General features: G+C 35.9%; 1 protein-coding gene across 11 annotated transcripts in view; it reads left to right on the forward strand.

The window, feature by feature from the left end:
* REPS1 (RALBP1 associated Eps domain containing 1) overlaps nucleotides 1-21,961 on the forward strand; it is a 70,008-nt gene extending 48,047 nt beyond the window's left edge. For 4 of the 11 annotated variants that reach the window (XM_055713054.1, XM_055713057.1, XM_055713060.1 and 1 more), the window contains 11 exons: nucleotides 1,405-1,485; nucleotides 4,458-4,545; nucleotides 5,397-5,498; nucleotides 9,442-9,514; nucleotides 11,752-11,870; nucleotides 12,623-12,687; nucleotides 14,333-14,518; nucleotides 15,888-15,983; nucleotides 16,555-16,703; nucleotides 17,336-17,441; nucleotides 18,505-21,961. In XM_055713054.1, coding sequence (XP_055569029.1) covers nucleotides 1,405-1,485; nucleotides 4,458-4,545; nucleotides 5,397-5,498; nucleotides 9,442-9,514; nucleotides 11,752-11,870; nucleotides 12,623-12,687; nucleotides 14,333-14,518; nucleotides 15,888-15,983; nucleotides 16,555-16,703; nucleotides 17,336-17,441; nucleotides 18,505-18,573 — 1,134 coding nt within the window. In that variant the 3' untranslated portion in view covers nucleotides 18,574-21,961. The remainder of the gene's footprint in view (nucleotides 1-1,404; nucleotides 1,486-4,457; nucleotides 4,546-5,396; nucleotides 5,499-9,441; nucleotides 9,515-11,751; nucleotides 11,871-12,622; nucleotides 12,688-14,332; nucleotides 14,519-15,887; nucleotides 15,984-16,554; nucleotides 16,704-17,335; nucleotides 17,442-18,504) is intronic. The other 7 variants (XM_055713055.1, XM_055713059.1, XM_055713056.1 and 4 more) reach the window with 4 other exon arrangements.

Raw genomic sequence — 21,961 nt, forward strand, 5'->3', positions numbered from 1 at the left:
CAGGGAGTGGGACAGAGCAGTTGGGAAGGGAAACCTTACATCCTTACTAAAAGGATTTTGTTAGATTCTGTCCATGAAGTTGTGTTTTGTGTGTTTAAAAAACAAACAAAAAGCAAAAACAACACAAAACCCACAGGGGGAAAAAAAAACACAACTCCCACATATGAACCCATAATCTTTGCCTTAAAGTTTGAAATGAGGAGATAAGGCTCTGTCTTCAGAAGGAGGGGCACCATGCAGGAGAACACTTTATTTAATCTTTTTCTGAATTTAATTTCAGTTGATTGAAAACAGTTACTTAGGAGTTTCTGTAGTTATTTCTGAAGTAACTGTTTTAGGATAGGTTCAGGCTATACACTGGTTATAGTTCAGTGTAGAGGAGTATGTGAGATTAGTTTGACTAACACCATATAGTTTGTCCTGTATCCTCTAAAATCATTTACATTAATTTGCCTATAGAAATAGGACAAGAATATTGATTTGTTTTCACAGCTATACTAACACCATTTTTGTCAAATTTTGATGACTACATTTTTTTTATTTGTAGTTTTTGTTGTAGCGTTTGAAACTTTGTTAACATTTACTTGTTATTTTACCAAAATATAACAAGTTTAGCATTCCTATTGTGATTTGTAATCTGTTTTCTGGATCACAGACTAATTTTATGTACTCTGGTGCTTTGTTGATCCAGTTGTTGCTGTAGCTTGACTTATTAAGCATGGGGACTCTTGACAACCATGATACAGCATGCTTATATCTTGTAAAATTGTTCAGAGATGGACTTACTTGCTTTTGGCAATCAACAGTATGTTTGAATTTACTACTTTGCCTTGTCAGTGATTTAGATTTGTAAAAATGCTCTTTTACAGTACAGAATCACTTCTCAGGGGTTGCACTGGCAAGCTGGACTGGTGTAATTGGAGTACTCTGATCAGTGTTCATTTGTCTGGGATTTTGTAAGGAAATCAGAATTTACAAAAGAAGTTAGAAAGTTGTCAGCTACAAAGCTGAGGAACCTTTCTGTGGATTTTATAATTACAAATACACACGTTGTGTCATTGATTTTAGCTTTACAGTATTTGAATGGCTGGGTTTTTTTACTTGTATGATTTTCATTGCCAAATATGAACTCTGAAGGTACTTCCATGTTGACTGTGCATCTGTATCCTCATTGAGAAATGTGGATGTAAAGACTAATATTGACAGACAACAAACTTGGTTGCACAACAATTTGAGACTGAAATAGAAATACTTTGTGTATTATTGTGCATTCCAAGTCAAGTACTGTCCAGAGCACGTATAGTGCTTACCAGTGCAATCTCCAAACTACTATGCTAAATCTCCTCAGTGATCTTTTACTCCCATCTTTCTGATCATGCTGACTTCTCTCCTCTGTCTGTTCAGCAGTGGGAGACATTTAGCGAACGCTCTTCAAGCTCACAAACTCTGACCCAATTTGATTCTAACATTGCACCAGCTGATCCTGTAAGTCAATCACTTAGCTTGCTTGTTTGGAATTAATTTTATTAACACTGAATTTCCATTCATTGTATTTAGCTGTTATGCATGATTCCATGGATTGCTTTTTGGGGAACGGTAGCAGGCTTCTCAATTTTTGGCTTATACTAGGTATATAAATTTTCTAGTCGGCTCATGTTTAATATCTGAGTGCAAAGAATGCTTTTTTCCCTTTGATTTTGATGTAATACAGCATGGCTAGCAAAATCTGTATTACACAGATTATTTAAACATAATGTTTTTTTGAAAATGTTTGTAAGTCAATGCAAGGGCTACTCCCAGTGATAAACCAGTCTCATTCTAGACTTTGTCTTCAGTGTTTCATTTCTTTCAAGTTGCAGAGCTTGATTTGCATAAACTCTTTAGGAGTTGACAATGCCAACTTAACTGAAAAAAACTACTGGACTTTAGCGGGTGGGGTATTTCATATTCCTAATGTTTTCACCAAGTTATTTTATTAATAGGCTTTTAGTATTTCTCCAGCTAAACTAGTGTTGTTCTAATGCGTTACTCGGTGAGGAGTGCTCTGAAGAATTATGTAGTTAAAGTGTCTTGCCAAGTTTGGGAGCCAGAAATTCACTACAGTGTTTCAAGTTCTGCTGGTTTTAAACTTTCACAGCATGTGACATTGAAGCAGTTCTGAAATGCATTAAAATTACTTCAGTATTTAGCTGCTGCTTTCATCCTGCTTCTCTTACAGATTTAATTACCACTGTTAAGAGTCCATTTTAATTTAATTAGTGTTTAGTGTTCATTTGATTATATAACAAAATATAATAGGTGTACATAATATGCATTTAACCGCTTTTGATATTAAATAGGTCACTTCTGAAAAGATACAATACATAAATATACAAATACTTCAAATACATCAGTGTTCCACTCTCAGGGTTAACACTGATGTGGAAATAGCATTTGTAGATGCTGGAACCTAGAATTCAAACTGCACTGTTCCCTGTGCTCACAATTGCCTTTAGTAAACGTTCCAAACAAATTAAAATTTCATAGTTAAAGTGAAAACTAGCCCTTTTTCATCTGAGAGCCTTCTTTGGTTAAATGTACTGTATTGTTTTAATGAAGTAAACATGATGGAAATCAGTTTATAGATGCTTCTTACTGTCAAGCAATTATACACAGTAAAGAGCTATCGCTATCTTGTTTCCACAGTAAGAGAGTAATTTTTTTATACATAATTAGTAAATGACAGAAATCTGAAGTTTGAAATTTTCCCCATATGTTAATAACCTAAAATGTAGAACAGTGGTGTATGTATAGAACAGTGGTTAATGTATAGAAAACTCATATATAGCCATGTGTGTATAAACAGAAATTAAATAGAAACACAAAAATTATCCTGGAAGATCACACTCTTGAGATGTTCTCTTACAATGCTTGTAGTTAAGAATAATTTTGAAGAATGGTGAGCATCGTTAATGCTTGCTAAGGGAACAGGTTTTTGGGAACAGATGCTTCAGAGACTTCATTTTCATATGCAAATAAGAACAAATGACAGCAAATTTTCAGTAGCAGTGCGCAAACTTCTTATTTTAGCAGTCTCAACAGTGATGCATAGGACTGATTTCTTGAACAACTGCTTTCCTAGATGAATTGGCTTTCCTGAGCAGTTGTTGATAACTAACTAATGAGTAAATTCATAGATGGGGGGGGTGTTTCCTCTTCTTGTTGGAAAAGCAGCTTGTAAAGTCAGATTCATGATCTGAATTAATACATTATATAAAAATCCATTTAACTACTTGAGACATTCTTGTAGTAGCTGCACATTAAATTACAGCAGAGGACTGAAGTAGCTACAGCAAGAGAGCGATCTTTGCATGATAATCCCATTATGAGGCAGGCAGGGAAGCAATATATTTAAAAGTGGTAACTGTGTCTAAAAGGCTGGTGCAACAAGTGTGTTTGAGCTGTGACTATGAAGCTCAAAGACTATTTGCAGCAAGTAGTGCAAGTCAGTTTAAACAGTTTTAGAAAATATTAGTGTAAGTGTATTATGCTTGGTGAAATTTATCTACTTAAGTAGTCAGAACAGATTAAATTTCTGATAAAAGGGTAGTTTTGAAACTTTTTGTTATTTCTAGGGACAGAATATAATCTGGGGTGGTTTTTTTGTGTTGTCCTTGTCCCACCCATTCATATATTCTGAATATAAATGACAGTAAAAATAACAAACACTCAGACAGCTATGTCCATATTTTTGTTACTTGTGAACAAAGGTAAAGTTTTGAGATTTATTTTTTTTTTAGTTATCTACACTCAGTCTCCAAACCAAATGGAAAGGGCTATCTATAAAGTACATTAAAATGGAGTCCCTTGTCTGAACTACAAAGAAAATCACTAAGTGTAAGGTCAACACCTATCTAGAGGTACATTCCATAGGGTTTATTATCCTAAAGTTCAGAAGTTCTTACTATTTTTAAAGACTCTGAAACTATTTATCTTAAACTACTACGAAGTACCTATTTTATAGATAATTACTCATACTATTTAAAGAGGCTATAACTTTTTAGGGAATTGTTAGTGAAGCTGAAGAGAGGGGGTTTGAAACTGGGGGAAATGGGGGTGTTGCTGTTGACTTTCAGGGTTTTTGGAGGATTGTTTTTTTGGAGATGCACTTGATGTAACACATCTTGTATGCCAAGAATGGCGGAAAGCTGGTAAAATTCAGGTCCTATTAGCAACGCAGTTATCTAGAGAAACATTTCTAATGTCCTTTTAAAGTAGTATGCTAGGTTACACGTTACATATTGTTAGAGAAACATCAGCTTATAGAGTTTTGGTTTATGGGTATACGAAATTCCTTGGAACTGTGTAAAAACCTAAATCTGTGAAATTTTATTTACAAGTTACATTTCACATGGTGTCAGACTTGAATTAGAAAAACTGAAAACTAGATTAACATCACTTAATTCTGATCTCCGCAGGATACGGCAATTGTGCACCCAGTTCCCATAAGAATGACTCCAAGCAAAATCCATATGCAGGAAATGGAGCTTAAAAGAACTGGAAGCGGTAGGATATTTTCTTACTAATGAGGAAAGTTTTGTACAGCTGAGGCTGCCTTTGCTTCCTTAAACATGCTGACTTTTTTTCTTCTCTGTAGATGAATTTTATCTGCAGTTGTAACCAGCATAATTAATGAGGTTCTCTGTCAAGAATTAAGAGTACTGCTCAGATAGGTGCAGAGTTTGAATTGGCCATTTGCTGGTGAGGATTTCACCATCTATTAGAGATCATTGCTTTGAGTGTTTCAGGAGCATCATGATAGAGGTTTGATTTGGGCCTGCAGGAGAGTGTCTAGGTTTCCTTAATAAATAGTGAAGGAGACTGTGAAGATGGAGAACAAGCCTGCATTGATAAAGCTTGTTCTGCTGTGGTGAGAAATACTGAGTTTATTATTTTGAAACCTGACAGCATTTGGGAGTATTGGCAGGCCTTTCTTTTTTTGTAAGTAATACGCTGGTCAGTAATAAGCAAGGTGGTTTGATAATTTTCCTTGAGAAACAGTGGAGTCTCAATTTATAGATGTGTCCCAATATGCTGGTATTTCCTAAAGTTACCTAACTCATTCAAAGTCTTCAGCATATGAGAATAAAAAAGTATCCACAACATATTTCTTTTAAAATTTCCTTAGTCTTATAAATAGGTAAATTCCCAACTCTTAACACTGAGAAATAGAAATAACACTATTATAATGTAAAACTTAAAATAATTCGTACACCAAAAGTGTTAAAGTAGAGCTATTTTAGTCTTCAGTGCAGCCCTCCAGATAAAGGCAGAAGAAAACTAATTTAAAGCTTTGGCATCAGAAGTGAAGGCTAGTTTGAATGCACTTGTTCATTTAGACTTGTTTTTCTGTCTAGATCATGCTAACCCTACTAGCCCACTACTTGTGAAACCACCTGATCTCCCAGAAGAAAACAAAATGAGTTCATCTGTAAAATTTACAGCTGGAAATACAGTTAGTAAGTATCAAAATATTTTCTGATCTCGTTTTTTATATTACACGGAATGCAGATATGGTATGTATATTCTTCAGTGAATGAAAACTTGCTAGACAGCAGAAGCTCTAAAGTGAGATAAACTTATCGTAAGAATAGGCATGCTTCTGATACAAAGTATATATTAGAAGCAGCAATTAAGGAAGTTCTGCTGATGTCACTGGAGATATTTTCCTGCCATATGTGTTCAAAAAAGTTCATTTTTGCCAGCCCTATTCCATCTTCCTGTTTTCTCTTTTAATCTCAGGATGAGGAATTTAAATGTATGGAAAGTGGAATTGACTAAGTAGCTTTTGATTAGACTTCCTCAGAATCGTGTAAAACATTTTCTGAAGAGTGAAAACCTGTTAACAACAATTCTCAGGCAATTTTAATCTGGTTTAGCTACTAAGAAGATGCAGTAGACTTCTAGATTTCTTTATTAGGTACAGCTTTTCAACAGTTCCTTTGCTTCTAATAACATCTTTGATTTTCAGTATCTCCTGTGTCCAAAAAATTTTGCATTACTTTGATTTGATTAGTCCACTTCTAATATTGAGAGATCCCAGATTATATGTGGTTTGACTGAATCTCTGGATCCAGGGTTCTTGATATTTTTTGTTTTCTTTTCTTTAAGCTGGGAACTTTTCTTCAGCAAAAATTAGGTTTGGAGAACTCATTACTTTAAGTCTTTTGCATTATTAAGACAGAAGTATTTTAATTGGTTTGCAGTATTTAGGAAGTGCCTCCTTGCAATGTGTTTTGTTTCCTCACGAACTCTTTCAGTGGCACTCTATTCTGAGCAATGGCTTGATCCTGTTATTTCTTTTCAAGCAGAGTTTTGTTTTTACTAGCTGGTGTTCTAATGCAAAAGAGAAAATGAGCAAAACATGGTCTTTTAGCAGGGAAACTACTACTATATGCAGGTTCTAAGTTCTGAGAGCCCTTCTGCACTCCATTTTCCTTATCTGAATTTAGCTTAAACTTTGATAAAGGGCCTGTTAACTGTGATTATACCAAATATTTTATCTCCCTCAGAAGAACAACATAGTGAAATAATAAAAAACTCATTGCAGTGTAACGTAAAGCCATCCTGTAGTACCTCAAGCTGTAGTTATGGGACGCCTATCCTTGTTGTCAAGAAATGGTTCTTGTCAATACTGTAAGTAATTTGAATGGTTAACACCTTTCAGGTGAATCCTGAAGGACTCATTTAATGCAAGCTAGCTCTAGAAAAATAATTTCTGGTGCTTAAAAAAACACTGTAAATATAACAGGATTATTTTTGTGCAGACTTGCTGTCTTGGTGATTGCATTTCTTAATGTTCTTTAGTGTTATAATAGTGTATCAAGCAAACCCTTTTCTAAGTGGGTTTTGTTTTGGTTTATGTCTTGCAGTTTTGGAAGTGTTGTTTGTTTCACAAATGGGTATTCTTAAGAACACTTCTATAATATTTTGTTCATAGGTTCACATCTTTTTTGCTTCATCTACAGAAGAGTACAGATTGGGTGTTTTATTGATCAAAATTTAGATGCAGGTTAATTGTTTTACATCTTATAATCTACTGTTCATGGATAGATGTATTAAAACAGTATTCGAACTGAGAACCAATGGAGATTGATAAGCATCAACTTGATGTTGAGAAAAAAGCATTTGTCTCTTTTTCCCATGCTTTACATCAACAGTAATTCGTCTTGGAAGTTATGAATTTGTAAATAGCAGCTCAGACCTAAGCCAGGAAGCAGGGACAAACTTTTTCATTGCATGAGATAAGAAGGAAGTGAGTAGGCATACGCATTGCACAATTGTCTTTCTGTGCAAGCTGTGTGATTTGGAACAAAGGAGAGGGGATCTGTAACCTCAGAAAGTGGTAACTGGAGAAGTTCGTCAGTAATTCCTCTGATTGTTGGACACCCCCAGTGTTGGAACTGTTATTATGCAAGTAAAAATAAAAGCAGCAAAAGTAACTGCTGTTTTCCCAGATTGTTTTAACTTTAAAGCAACATGCAACTTCAATATGTCATTCAGGACAATTTTGTGAATATGTTACTTTAAACTCCTGCTAGATGATATAAACAAGATTGAGTACTGCAGTCAGAAGGGAAGGAATGATTTCAATTGCTTTTCTTCATAAGGAAATACAAACAAAGCTGGAGAATAACTTGTATTACTTAAGACTGAAAAGTAGAAACCTCCCTTGAGAACAAAAATAATACTGCAAAAGTCTCTGTCCTTCATGTTAGGAACTTTACTTATCATACTTATTTTACTGGAAATACTGGAAAAGGATTCTCTTAGATTTAAACTCATGAATTTGGGTTAGCCCATGTTGGTGAGGCATGAAGATTACATTTGCTAAGTAACCATCCTTTGCCTTACATACCCATTACAATTGTTTACTGTCCATATCTTTGAAATTGGTTTAGAAATATTTCTTCTATCATCAGTATAAACCCATTAGATTTGTAGTGAAATGATGTAAAACTTTTTGGTTCAAAAGGGCTTATTTTTTCCTCCTTAGAAGTGTGATTGCTTCTAAATCAAATCTTGTTTGATTAGGTTGAGTGGCTCAAGAAATATACGCAGTACTAGAGGTGCTTGGATTGGAGGGAGATAATTTCATTTACCACATAACCCACTTCTGCTTAAAACTTAATTTTCTCACTTGATCCTGGAAAACTTAAATGTCGTCTCATGGTAGACTTTTTTGAAAGAATGTATGTATAGAAATAATTTTTTTTAAACTCTGTAGTACTCACTGAGTAGAGACATACCTGTAAACCTGCAAAATAACTTCTGATCTGAAATGAACTTGAAATAAGGTATTCCTCAGCTGACTGTGGATGATAAAGGTCTTAAGCTAATTTCACTAGATTAATGTACCTGCAGCTTTAAGGGGGGGGAAAAAAAGGCTAAGAACAGACCTTGCTGAACAGGAAAGCCATCTCTGCAGGATTCTCTCTGCATCCTGGTTGGTGTGTCTTAACCCTTTTGAAAGCTTTAGTGTCCTGGGAGGTTAAAGTAATCCTTTGAGATGGGGTAATTCAGAAAAATCTTGATGTTCTTGAGTAGAATTTTCCTCTTTACTGATAACTAATCAGGTGAGTCTCATTGCTGCAGTGATTATCTACCTTGAATTGTGCTTTACTAGGTGCTCTGGAGTCATCCTTTGTGATAAATTATTCTGAGATACATTCATTCCACATAAATCTTGTGATTTTAGTGAGACTCCTCATTTCTGGGGGAAAAACCTCAAGCTTTGCACCATTTTTAAGGGTAAGAGTGTCCTTAAAGAAACAGCCTATGTGATGCCATAATACCATCTTTCATTTTTATAGATTGCCTTAACCAAAAGCTGAAAGCTTATAAAAAGATTTAGTCTGAAACAGAGCTGACTACCAGCCTCGAAGGTACAGAAGTTGCAGTATTAGCAAAGCTGCTGAGTTCATCTGTGTACTGTACATAGTTTTTCCTTTTCCTGATTTCTAAGGTTGGTGAAAATCCTTCAGCACTTCTAAAACCAAGCAGTCTTACTCCTTGCTTTCTTTTTTTCTTGGATGTCCCTTACCCTTGTTGGCTAGGTTGTGGAAGTGATAGAATGTTAAGTGTTTAAAAATTACTGCTTATGATACTTATATTTTGTATTTTAAGTACAACATTATTGTCATAGTTTATTCTTTGGTACATCCCAGTAGAAACGAACAACTCGTAGTATTGGGTGAGTGGAGCTGGATTTTATTGGATCCCTCAGTTATTCAAACTAAGATACTTTGAATCCTGCCCAGATGATACCTTACAGGGAAACAATACAAGGACATAACTTTTTAAAAAAATAAAAATTTGATATTTGAAATTGTGCTACCTATATCTGTTGGGGTATATTAATGGTGCGAAACAAATATGAAACTTTGTACTTTCTTTTACCAGCAGATGGTTACAGCAGTTCGGACTCCTATACTTCAGATCCCGAGCAAATTGGAAGCACTGTAACACGGCAACGGTCAGTAGAATAGCAACTGAAAAAAAATGTGTTGAAAGGTGTTTAAAGAAGCCTGTTCTGAGCTTCTGGTTGTTTGACAACTAGCTTGTAAAATGATGGCTAAATAGATTCTGAACTCTTAACACTCGGGAATCTGGAGACAGTCTGTTTTCTAATGCATTAACAGTGTATGCCATTCCTGTTAACACATAAAGTGAAAATTCAAAAATTTATGTAGTCTAAAAAGGGTTTTTTGGATTGGCCAATGAAATGAAACTCCACATTGTCAGAAATCTTAATACAGACTTTTTCCTTAAACACAAGAGAATGTAAGCACAAACAATCATGATATTACTTGAAAGCAATTTTTTGTGTTTTTGAAAATATCCATTAGGCATTAATGGAGAAGAACCTTGTGACTTCATAATATAAAAGAAGAATAATACATAAATTAGAAATACCATGACAGTAACTCAATCTGTTTTAACAATGGTCATTTTATAAAACATAAATCAGTCATAGGCCCAACAAATTAAGGGATTGGAGGGAGCTATGCAAGCACGTAACGAACAACTGCGTGGTTTTACGTAAGAGAATGTGCTATACTAGCTGGTGCTAGTTGTTCCCATTGAATCTACCTGAATAGGATTAAAAACCAGCTAGCCATTAACCATCTTACTATCAGTTTGAGAGGTAAGTTTAAAAGAAAATAATAATTAGGCTGACTTCAGTAGCAAAGAAAGATTTGTAATTGCCCGTCAGTACAGCAGCTTGAAAACTTCTTTCCTCCATTATTACTTAGTGGCAAATTTGATTGTCTGTCCTACGGCTTTGTATGTTTTTGCACTGCCCAACATGATGTTTTCAAAATGTTCTTTTTCATCTCTAAATTTTGGGTTGGGTTCTCTTGCTGAACTTGTGTAGATGAATAAAGCTTTCTGATGAGTTGCCACTTCATGGCACAGGTAGCTTCTGTTCAGCTGTCCAGGTCTGGCAGTGTCCACCCAGAAAATTTTTCTTCCACTTTTTCTTCCTTCCACTGATACCTCTTCTACCAGTTGCAACTTTATAGAGACAACATTGTCCTTAATGCTACCATTAGTCCAGGGTACTTTTTGTATTTTCAAAAAGCAAAAACTGATAAGGCTATGTCAGATAATGATATTTAAGGAGTGTCCTTAAACCACTTTCTCCCTTTTTTAATCCTACTTGTGCCTTTTATACTAGACTAGCAAGAGGGATGACCCTAGGAGTCAATGTAATTGGATTTGTATTTCATCAGAAGCATTGTCCTGGAGAGTATATTAAGAAAGGAGATTTTACTATTGTGATAACTTTCTGTTTGGACTTATACATTCAGGAATTTCAGGTTTTGTGTGAAATTTAGGTACCTCTTACCACTTTTAGTTTTATATCTTAGGGTAATTATAGAAGAATATTACAGAAGTCAGTCATAGAAAAGATTTCGTCATGTATTTCAGTTGAATAGAAGAGTAGCTGTATTCATGTCAGTGATGCAGTAAATCTGTCTTGCCCAAATTGGACTAGTTAGGAAGGTTCTGCACACTGTTTTTAAATGGAAGCTGTACAAAAATTTTATATACAACAAATCCCATTTAAACGGCGCTCAGTGCAATACTTTTTTATCCTTTCTGCATGTGTGTTCGATGAACTTACAGTTGGTATCCACTAGATGGTGGTCCTGCCTAAGGATGAGTTAACTCCTCAAGCTGCTACCAAGTATATAGATTTGGAAAATTTCAGGCAGAGAATTGGATAGCTATCTCATACACTGAGATATTCCTTAAGCTTGATGTACATGGAGAGGAGGTCCAAGAGAAACTTAGGTTTCTTCAATGACATTGAACTTAAACCATTTAAAATCTATTCAAGATGTTGACTAAATCTTAAACATTTTGCAAATTGTAGTGACTATCGTCTGGATAGAATTACCACATTTAGGATTCTCTGTTCCTGAACTATCATTCTTTGGGAAGTTTCTCAAGCTATTGGTTTCCCAAAAATAAATTACTTGTGTAACACAGGAATAATTGGGATAATGGAGATTTAAATAAATAGAAATATAAAACCAATTGTGAAGGTTCAAACCCGATTCTTACAATCTCCAAAATCGGCGGCGATCAGGCTCTCTTCCATCTGTCAAAGTTTGTTTTTTAATTGCATATTTAGAAGAACTTCTGAATTTTAGTTCTGTTGTAGCTGCCTAAAATCATTACCGAAGCCTATATGTTTTGCAGATCACATTCAGGAACATCTCCAGATAACACTGCGCCACCGCCACCCCCTCCAAGGCCTCATCCTTCTCATTCTCGATCATCATCTTTAGATATGAACAGATCATTCTCAGTTACCCCAGGTAGGTATACTGTGTTCTAGAATATATTATTTTTCACCATGTACATTCCTGAAGCAGATGATTCTTTTTCCTCTGAAGAAAGATTTAGTGTGTTTTTAAACACTGCTTCTGAATGAAAAAGCTGAAAATGTTGTCACTCTTCTGGTTTTATTTGCTTAGACAGATAACTTAGAAGTAAATTCTGAATGCTGACATTGTAATCCTTTGGATGAACATGGGAAACGAAGTCAGGAGATAATGTTTTGGTAGTGCATCCACATGGCAACAAATTGCATCTGCCACTAAATTTTCAAGAAGGGTTCTTTTGCTATCACATGTATCAGGGATGGGTGTTAAGTATTTCACTTCAGAGGAAATGATTAAAGGTCACTTCTGATTCTCTGCTTAAGGGTTTTTCTTGTACTTCTGACTTGTCGGTACTTTTCAGGATCACAAAGTATGAGAAAATGTTAAGAATGTATAATGAGAGTAAAAGGGAAAAAAGGACTAAAATCAGAAAAGTATGACCATGTGAGTTCTTTGAGCTGGAAAAAAAGGACAAGGTCGATGTTCTGATTCCTTGTTTTGTCTGTTCACGAATTTGAAAGAAGATATTACAATTATCTTCTCAGTTGTTACAATTAGTTCCTCAGTATGACAGGTTAATACATAAGCAAAATGCAGGATTTCTTCATGTTGATAAGTCAAAAGATTAAATAGCACTTTAATGTGAAGAGTAACAGTCTTGGCCAAACATGATGTTTCTTTTACAGGACAGCAACAGGCTGGAGTTGTTGCCTATCCCCCTGCAGTGCCTCCAAGACCACAGCCTTCACAGGTGATGTCACTTTTGAAAAATCATGCTCTCACTCAGTGCATCATTTCTATCTAACTCTGAATTTTAATGTATCTCTAACATGAGTAGCATTGCTTACTGTTTTTTGAAACTGCCAGGATGTGAATGATGGCAAAACTTGGGCTATAGCCAAATGTTAGCCTTTCCTGAATAAGGAGTTGCTTCTGGTGGAACCATGGGAAGGGATTAAAGTAGAGATCAAGGAGGAATGAGTGGCTCTGGAGCTCCGAGTTGTAGGAAAGAAAGTTACACTTCCACATTTCTTTACCTGTCCCTGTATAGCTAATAAGCCATAACAGACTGAGAGCAGTCTTTCATAGTCCCAAAAGGACTGTGCCCAAAAGGAGTGATCCCACTTCTTCCTTTGTCATAGAATTCATGATCTTTGCAGTCCTGGTCTGAGTCAGTTTGGTTAGCTGATTTGGTGGATAAAGAATACTGCAAAAGTTGTTTTTTCTTTGTCTCAGCCAGCTGAATTCTTCAACTGCTGTGGAGATCTGACATGGGACAGATAAAATTGCTTTTCAGTTGTTTTTCAGCAGCACCTATTTGTTAGAATCTGAGTTACCAGCCATTTAAGTCAGTCAATGGATTCAGAAACCATCTGCAAGGGAAGAGGGTACAATATAAACATATTCCATACACTGTGATCACATAAGCATGTGTTCCTGTGGAACTAAACTAAAAATCTCTATTGAGCCTGACAGAGCCAAGCTGGACTGTGTTATAGCAGAAACATCTACTGTCCAACGAGTCTAGCTGGTCCTGTGGTGCATCCATCTTTAGTCTCATTCTCTGGGTAATAGCCCATCTGAACTTCCTTTTTTCTTAAATATTTCTCTCTTTTTATGAACAGAGAATGGTCTGGCTGTTTGTGTCTTGGAGGACATGCACTTTGTCCTACTGACAAGACATAAATCTTTGTTCACTAAAAAGGCAAATAGTCTTTAACATTGTCCTGGTCTCAGCTGGGATAGAGTTAATTTCCTTCTCCTTAGCTGGTGCAGCGCTGTGAGCTGTGATTTGGATTTGGTGTGAGAACAATGCTGATAGCACACTGATGGTTTTGGCGTTGCTGGGTGATGCTTATACCAAGTCAAGGACTTTTCCATTCCTTGGGCCCTGCCAGCGAGAGGGCTGGAGGGGCACGGGAAGCTGGGAGGGGACACAGCCAGGACAGCTGACCCCAACTAGCCAAAGGGATATTCCACACCATATGATGTCATGCTGAGTGTATAAACTGGGGGAAGAAGGAAAGGGGGGACATTACGGCATTTGTCTTCCCGAGTAACCATTACACATGATGGAGCCCTGCTTCCCTGGGGATGGCTGAACACCTGCCTGCTCATGGGAACTGGTGAATGAATTCCTTGTTTTGCTTTGCGTGTGTGGTTTTTGCTGTTAAACTGTCTGTATCTCAACCCGTGAGTTTTTCTGACTTTACTCTTCCAGTTATCTCCCCCATTCCACTGTGGAGGGAGTGAGTGAGCGGTTGCATGGTGTTTGGCTGCCAGCTGGAGTTAAACCACAAAAAATGTTTTGTCACAAACTATTGTTTGGAGAGATTCTTTACATCAGATAACTGTTAAGAACAATATCACTAAATATTTTTGTTATTTTATTGCAGGGTGCAGGTCCTCATGTGCATCGCCCAGTAGATGCTGAAGGCCTAATAGCTCATAGCAGTACCTCACCTCAACAAATACCAGAACAGCCAAATTTTGCTGACTTCAGCCAGTTTGAGGCATTTGCTGTTTCAGGTGTAAACAAAGAGGAAGAAGATGAAATTGAAACACACTCAGAAGTCTTGCAGGTGAGCAGAAGTGAAGAACTTGTCAGTCGCTTAAAGCCTCATAATGTTGGTGGTATTAATACCTACGTCTGCCGTTTGAACTTAGTGGGTTTTTTATGGTGTCCCAATCCATTGCTAGAAAGCAATTACATGACACGCTACTACACTTATTTAGTAATTGCAACAAAACACCAAGGCAGAAGAAATTCTTCTCAGTTCTTGATTGTAATTCAAAAGATTTTGTACTTACTAGCATATATGCACAAATACAATTGCATTATTGCATTTAAGATTTAGCACAGGCAAAACTTTTCTTCTTCTCACTCTTGTCAGCCTTCCAAATGACCTACTGGCAAGTTTTAAAGTAGTCTATCTTAATAATTGGGATGACAGTCAGGTATTGTAAACATCTGCTAAAAATCCTTGATTTGGTTTTGTTCAAAGCCATTGGACAAACAGCTAAAATGAGCTCTGGCATTCTTCTGTAATGGATCATGAGAGATGTTTACAAAACCTTGTTTCCTACTGCAGACATAGGACTTTAAAAGGAGCCTCATGGTTTATTCCTATTAATGTCTTAATAGCTTACTGCTATTACATGAATTACTTCGTGTTTTCCTCAGATTGTAAATTCTCTAGGGCGCTTCTGCATCCTCAGTTGCAAAAGTACTTGTGGTGCTGTAAAGTTCTCCCAAGTATCAGCAGCGTGTTCTTGCTTCCCTTGAATCAGGAAGGTGGATGATGTGGAATTACTTGAGCATTCTATGAATCTCATTGCAAAATCAGCTACGTTAGCTTAAGCTGCCACTGAAAACTGTTAAGCTTATCATTTTGCGTTGAGGTGGATGGGGAACTGTTACATTGCGTTCCATCGGAGGGATTAACCTTTGGCAGTAACAAACAGGTAATGGTGGTAATGTAATAGAAGAAACAGCTGTAGCAGTTTATCATCAGGCCATAGACTTTTGTACTCTGCCTCATAACATTGAGGATTTGACTTTATTCAGAGTACAGTGCTTGAGAGTACTTTCAAGTAGCTATTTCATCTTTTTTAATAGTGATTTTAGATTCTGTATCAAATCTTAATTTCTGTATCAAAAGATAGGTCTAACTGTTGATTCTGGAAGTACAGCTTTCTGTACATTATGCACTTATGTGCCGCCTCTTAAGCTGTTCCCAGGCCAAAACAGTGTTTGTGACCAAGATTTAGATGGCTTTGTTCCAAAGCAGGTATTGTTGTATTCCAGTTTGTGTTTCTAAAGAGGACTTGAACTGGAATTTTAGGTGTCAACTATTTTGTTATAACACAACATACTTGTATTTAATCTAAATGTTGCTGAATGAAGTATTTAAGAACTAATTTTCTAAATTATAATGCATATCCCTTTAGGTTGAAAAGCCCTCTGATTCTGCAAGTTCTCTTAGAGTTGCCAAAGCAGATGGAAGAGTTGAAGACAAAGCACCTGTTAACATCCCCACTAGTGCGGTATGCAAAGTACACTTGGAAGGAGAGCGCAGTTGATGTATATGAAATTATACATTTGTTTTGATATGCAGCAGCAACTTTATACGCTTGCACTTGAACCCGATTTTCTTAAATATGTTCTTGAAATGGGCATGTGTATGGTGAATTTTTGCATCAGGTGATGTTTGTGATTGGGTTTATTCTCAAGATAGCAGAAAATTAAGATACTCTTAAGTGTTCAAATTTTTGTAATGGAGCAAATCTTTTAGTGCAGAACTTGGTTAACAGCATTTTTTCGTTACAGACACATAATTACTGGGGGAAGCATGCTCTGAGATGCTTATTTGCGATTGTCAGTTGTAGCATGGTGTTTCTGCTTGCACAGTTCTTTGTCACTGTGTAGCAACTTACCTTTCACCAAGGGGTGAGATTTAGTACTTAATTATTTTTTCCCAGACCGTATGAAAATGCAGTTGTAAATTCAGTTAGCTCAGTAACTGATTTTAAGAATATATAACACAAACAAGTTACCCCATTTTAATCAAAGTAAAATGCAGTTTGTGAGAATTACAGGCTGTGTTTTCCTCTTCAGGGTAAAGGCACTACCCCACTTGCTCCGCCACCAAAGCCTATTCGCAGAAGATTAAAATCAGAAGATGAGCTAAGACCTGAAGCTGAGGAACATACACAGAAAACAGGTGTCATAGCTGCTGTTCTTGCTTCACAGCCATCTATTCCTAGGTAACCCAAGAAGTGTATAAATACATCTGTTACTGGAAAGCTTACATTTAAACAGCATACACACTTTCTGTTCCAGGAACTGCAAAGAATTTCAGTGTGTTTGAATTAGATTAATTTAACAGAATAAAAGTTTTTGGTTTTTAAACAAGATTGTCCTGGAGCCTCTGCTACTGGGAGACTTTTTAGAGATCCTGAATTTTGGACTGTGAACTCTTTAACTTCTACAAGTACGTTGGAAATAAGTGGTGGAAGTATTAAGATGTAGTGTTTAACTTCAAATAATGGTTGCTATAAACAGTCAAAAATGTGCAGTTTGTTTCCTAGCTTGAAAGTAGACTATTACCTTAGTCACTTTGAGGTAAGTGAATGTGGTATGGTGTGTTGGGACTTCAGAAAGTTGATTACAAGTTTTTTAAATATGCTGCTTGCTGTTTGGTTTTAACCAAGTATGTGTGGCTTCCATGCAAACAAATGAGGTTAACTGAACCAGGCAGAAGAGGGAAAATCAACAGCGTAACAAGTTAAAAAAATTCAAATAGAGGATTCTGCTCATTTAGAAAAGAGGGACTGTATGAGAGATACTCAGTTAAGTGACAAAATTACTTATTACAATACTTTTAATATATTCTCAGATCAGTGGGGAAAGACAAGAAGGCAATTCAGGCATCAATCAGACGTAACAAGGAAACCAACACTGTTTTGGCCAGATTGAACAGTGAATTACAGCAGCAACTAAAGGTAATTCCATAATCTTTCTCTTTAAAAGAAGAGGCTGAGAGGGCAAGATGTTAGTGATGCAAAGTAACAGGCATCTCTGCAAGCCAGTCATACACATAGATTATATTGTTACAAAATACTTAGTTGTTTTTGTAGATCACAGAAGATACCTAATTATGACAAGTTTTGTGAAATTACAAAGGACACTTTACTACTACAAACCACATTTTTCAATGTATTGATTTGTTTTCAGCTACACTAAAATAAAATAACCCAGAAATCTAAACTTAGTAATTAGAAGTAGCTGTTGTGGTCATCAGATACTTAGTATTGAGAAGAGCAGCTGAGGTGGCTAGATGCTGAAAGAAAAAGCAAACCTCAAAGGCTTAATAAAATCATAAATATTTTTAACACTATAATCTGGGATACAAAACTTGCAGTTTAAGAACAACAACAATAGTAGTCTGTTTATCTATGTCAGCTATTACGGTTTTGGATTTATCTGTAGGCACCATCTTAACATCTTTCTCTTGCTGTCTTACCTTAAGATATCTAATTTTAATTATCAAGTTAATAAAAAAGAAATCCAAACTGGAAAATTAATGTGATAACTGTCTAGACTGAAAGATAAGCCATTTTAAAAACTTATCAGGCCTGATTTTCACTTTTTGTGAGAGTCAAGGTGTATAAAAATTCACGTAAGAGGAAAAACAGTGGGTGGGGGGCAGAAATGGAGTTTCCAATCCGTCGAGATGAGAGCTTGCCTCTGTAACATTTTAGACTTTGTTTGAAAATATTATAGTTGGATTTGCAGCTGGTTACAACTTTGTGGTTTTGAGCGATTTGAAAGTGATGGAAAAAATACTAAATGGCTTCACCTTTAAGCAAAGTATTTATTTTCATATACGTGTAATTACTAGCTAGCCAGTCTTCTATGCGGATTATGGGAAGAGTTCTCTAGACTCTAGAAAAAGATGTTAGTTCTCAAAACTGAAACTGATATTTACCAGTTCTTGTAATGGCGTAAAGAAATTTTTAACATTCATTTTCTGTGGACAGTCAGTAGAAAATCTTTCTTTTGTAGGATGTTCTTGAAGAGAGAATCTCCCTGGAAGTCCAACTGGAACAACTTCGACCCTTCTCTCACCTCTAAGCCTACTGCCGTTAACTGTGAATTTACTAATTTTGAAAGGGGTATTGGTTTCAAAGCCTATTTAAAGATCCATGCATATAGCTCAGTGCACTCTATTCTACATTAAATGTTGATGTTCTGTTTTGTCATTTGTCCACTTTTGTATTTAAGTATTTTAATTTCAGTACAGAGAAAAAAAAAACAAACAACTTTTTCCTTGAATGTGACACTGCCTCTCACATCACTTACTGTGGGCATCTGTGATCTTTGTTGGACTTGAGTTTGCAGAGTTTGTCGCCAAAATTTCCAACTGGAATTTTTTAGTGGTTTCTTTTTTCCTGTTGAAACATCTTTGCAGCAGCGGACTGCTAATCAGTTGACCTTAAGCACATAAACCCTTCTTTCTCTCTATGGCATTTATTGTGCCAGAACAAAGAAAAACTAGTAATCTGTCATCAGCCAGTGTTACTTCCCAAGCTGCCTTTCACAATTGGAAAGTTGTTCGCAATTCTAGAAAGCCTGCCTCTTTGCAATAAACCAACTTATTCAGGTTGAGAGAGTTCTTGCAGGCTGTTTGCCATATCAGCTGGATTTGATTTTGTGCTTTTGTTGCATACATTATAGAGTACGTAACCACAGATTGCCAGATTGTTCCCATTTTATCCATTCATGATCCTGATTCAGCCGCATGCATATAAAGATTTATGGTACAATTGGTAGTCTATCAACCAGACCTTTTTCAGTCCTCCCTCATGTGAAAAAGTTGGGTGTAAATCCCCAGCATACTATTCACACGTTACCTAAGCACCACCTGTAATTGCATGTTTCACACATTACCTTTTAATAATGGTTCACATCCACCAGTTTTCACTATAACAAATCATATTGTCAAGTAATATGTCAATACCTCTATGAACTTCTAATTCCCAGCAAAAAAATCCCCAACAAACACAATAAAAGAAAACAACAGAAAATGAACAGTTTGCTTCTTAGGAATTCCGGGGTACCTTCTGTCATCTTGTTTCCAGGCCTTATTTCTCTGGCATATAGACAGGCTTCACTATTAACAGAGTTCCTTGAGTGTATCCTGCTATTCAGGTTGATGTACTGTATTAGGATTTGTTGTATATTGTACGATACACACATTTTGATCTCATATGTAAATTTGCATTAATTGCTGACTAACAGCAGATATTCTATTTAATGGCTTCTTCTGGCTGTGGGGTCATAGATGTTTAACTGCATGGATGTATCTCTGCAGAATCAGAACTAGCAATTGTGTGATTTTTACACCAATAAAACAGCACAATATTTTAATTTCGTTGATTCATCTTTACCTGGGAATTGAAACTCATTCAAATAGGGGGGAGGGTTTTGTTACAGGTCTGCAGGGAATTTTTTTGTAATTCTGTGGCAAGTATGAGAAACAGTTGCTCATAATCCCGTGACCATTTTCTTCCCTTTTTTTAGCTGTTGGTTAGAAGTGATCAAATTCTCTTGGTAATCTGTGGCTATATTCCTTTCATATCCTCCTACAAGCAAATTTAAAATACAGTTGTAATTTCTAAAAAGTAAATGCTAGTAGTGAGTTGGGTCAAAGAAACTTATAGTTCTTTAGTATTTATTCCTGGTTTGGTTTTCTTGAAAGTACCTTTAAAAACTAAAACTAAGTGATTGCCCGTTAGCAGTCCTTATCCTCATTTTCTCACTTCTGCGCTTGAATGAAATTTTCTTAACATCTGACTCCCCTCCAAGAGGACAGCTGAAGTCAGAATTTTTTTCCCGCTGGATATGCTGTTTGTTACAGGGAAAAAGAGGTATTTCTCTTTTTGTTTATCATATGCACACTGGATAATTATGGTTAATTTTTATTACTATAACTATTCCAACATTTTTTCAAATGTCGTAGAAATGTTGCACATGGCGTATGTATATAATTCAAAGCAAGATTCCCTGGTATGAAAGACACAAATGCCATAGTTGCATGAAAGATGGTACTTTATATTTGCATGTAAAGGGATTAAGAAATGATAACTAAATGGGCACAAAGGTTACATATAAATTACATTTCAACTGTGTCTTGCCAATTAGTAGATAAAGCGCAATTATTAGATAAAGTGCAAGACCTTCAGAAAATAAGATGTCTAGTGAAGTGCAAAAAAACCCCAAACCAAAAGAAAAACCACAAAAACAACCCAGCCCAAAAGAAAACTAAAAAGCTTTACAGTTGATGGACTGATCACTTCCATTATAATTGCCAAGTAGCAAGACTAGTGTTTAAAAACAGTGGGAAAAGTGGGTCACTTACTGTAGTTAAAAACTGTTGGTTTCAAACCAACTATCTTGTCCATAGTTTATTTTAAAATCAAAAATACATTTTTAAATAGTACTATTTTCATATTAATATTTAAGTATTAAGCCTATGTTTATAGCAGCAGAAAGCGTAAATCGGAATTTAACATTTTACGCTTAAATGTAAAGAGCCTTTTACATTCAAATGTGACGTGTACATACGAATTTCTGTAACATCCATATCTTTCTAGTAGAAAGACAAGTTAGTGTCTCAAGTGAAGAACTTAGGCAGCCTGAACATCTTTGTGTCTTACCAACAAGTCTGTTTTTAAGAATTTTTGCGGATTACTTTAAATGCATCATTCAGTACATTTTAAGGCAGTTTTCATGATCAGAAGAGCTTCTAACTGAAAAAATACTTATGTCTTAAGAACATCACTGCCAGTGATGTTCAGCAAGTACCTCAGTAATGTAACCCAACTTTAATCCCTTATAAAATTATTTCCCTGTCTTCTCCATTTGTTTGATCTTGATCCAGCTACTTGATGCATTTTTTTTTTTTAATGAACTTAGATTGTAAGCTCTTTGGGGCAAGGAATTATGTACCATGTGAGAGATGTGCTCTCTATATTGCAAGTACAAATGTAGACTACTAAATAGTATGGAGTGTGATTCATGTACCCAGCTAGGATGGATGGACAGCAGCATGAATTTCTGAAACAGCTGCAAAATGTTTTTCTTTGGACTTTGTGACTGGAGGAGTGTCTCTTTCCTCATTTGATTTGTGTTTCCTTTCATTCTCCTACTAATGTGCCTCTTTCTTCATTCCACCTGCTTTGGAGTTACTTTTTTCTCCATTCATTGCCTGTCTTTGACTGCAGAGAAGATTTCCAAAGCGCAAAGGTAAAAACCTGAAAAGCCACTTCTTTTGAGCAGTATTTGAAGTCTACCCAATGTAAGCTAGTATTTTCAATTTTTTTGTACTTCACATGCCCCTCATTTTACTTGCAATTGTATAGTACATGAACTAGAGGATCTCTTATTACTGAAATGTCTTATGTGGGATACACAAAGTTGAGGTTATAAAAAGAAAATAAATTTGCAGCATTGTTTCTTG

Source organism: Falco cherrug, chromosome 6 (assembly GCF_023634085.1).
Source record: "Falco cherrug isolate bFalChe1 chromosome 6, bFalChe1.pri, whole genome shotgun sequence".
In the NCBI taxonomy this organism is placed as follows: Eukaryota; Metazoa; Chordata; class Aves; order Falconiformes; family Falconidae; genus Falco; species Falco cherrug.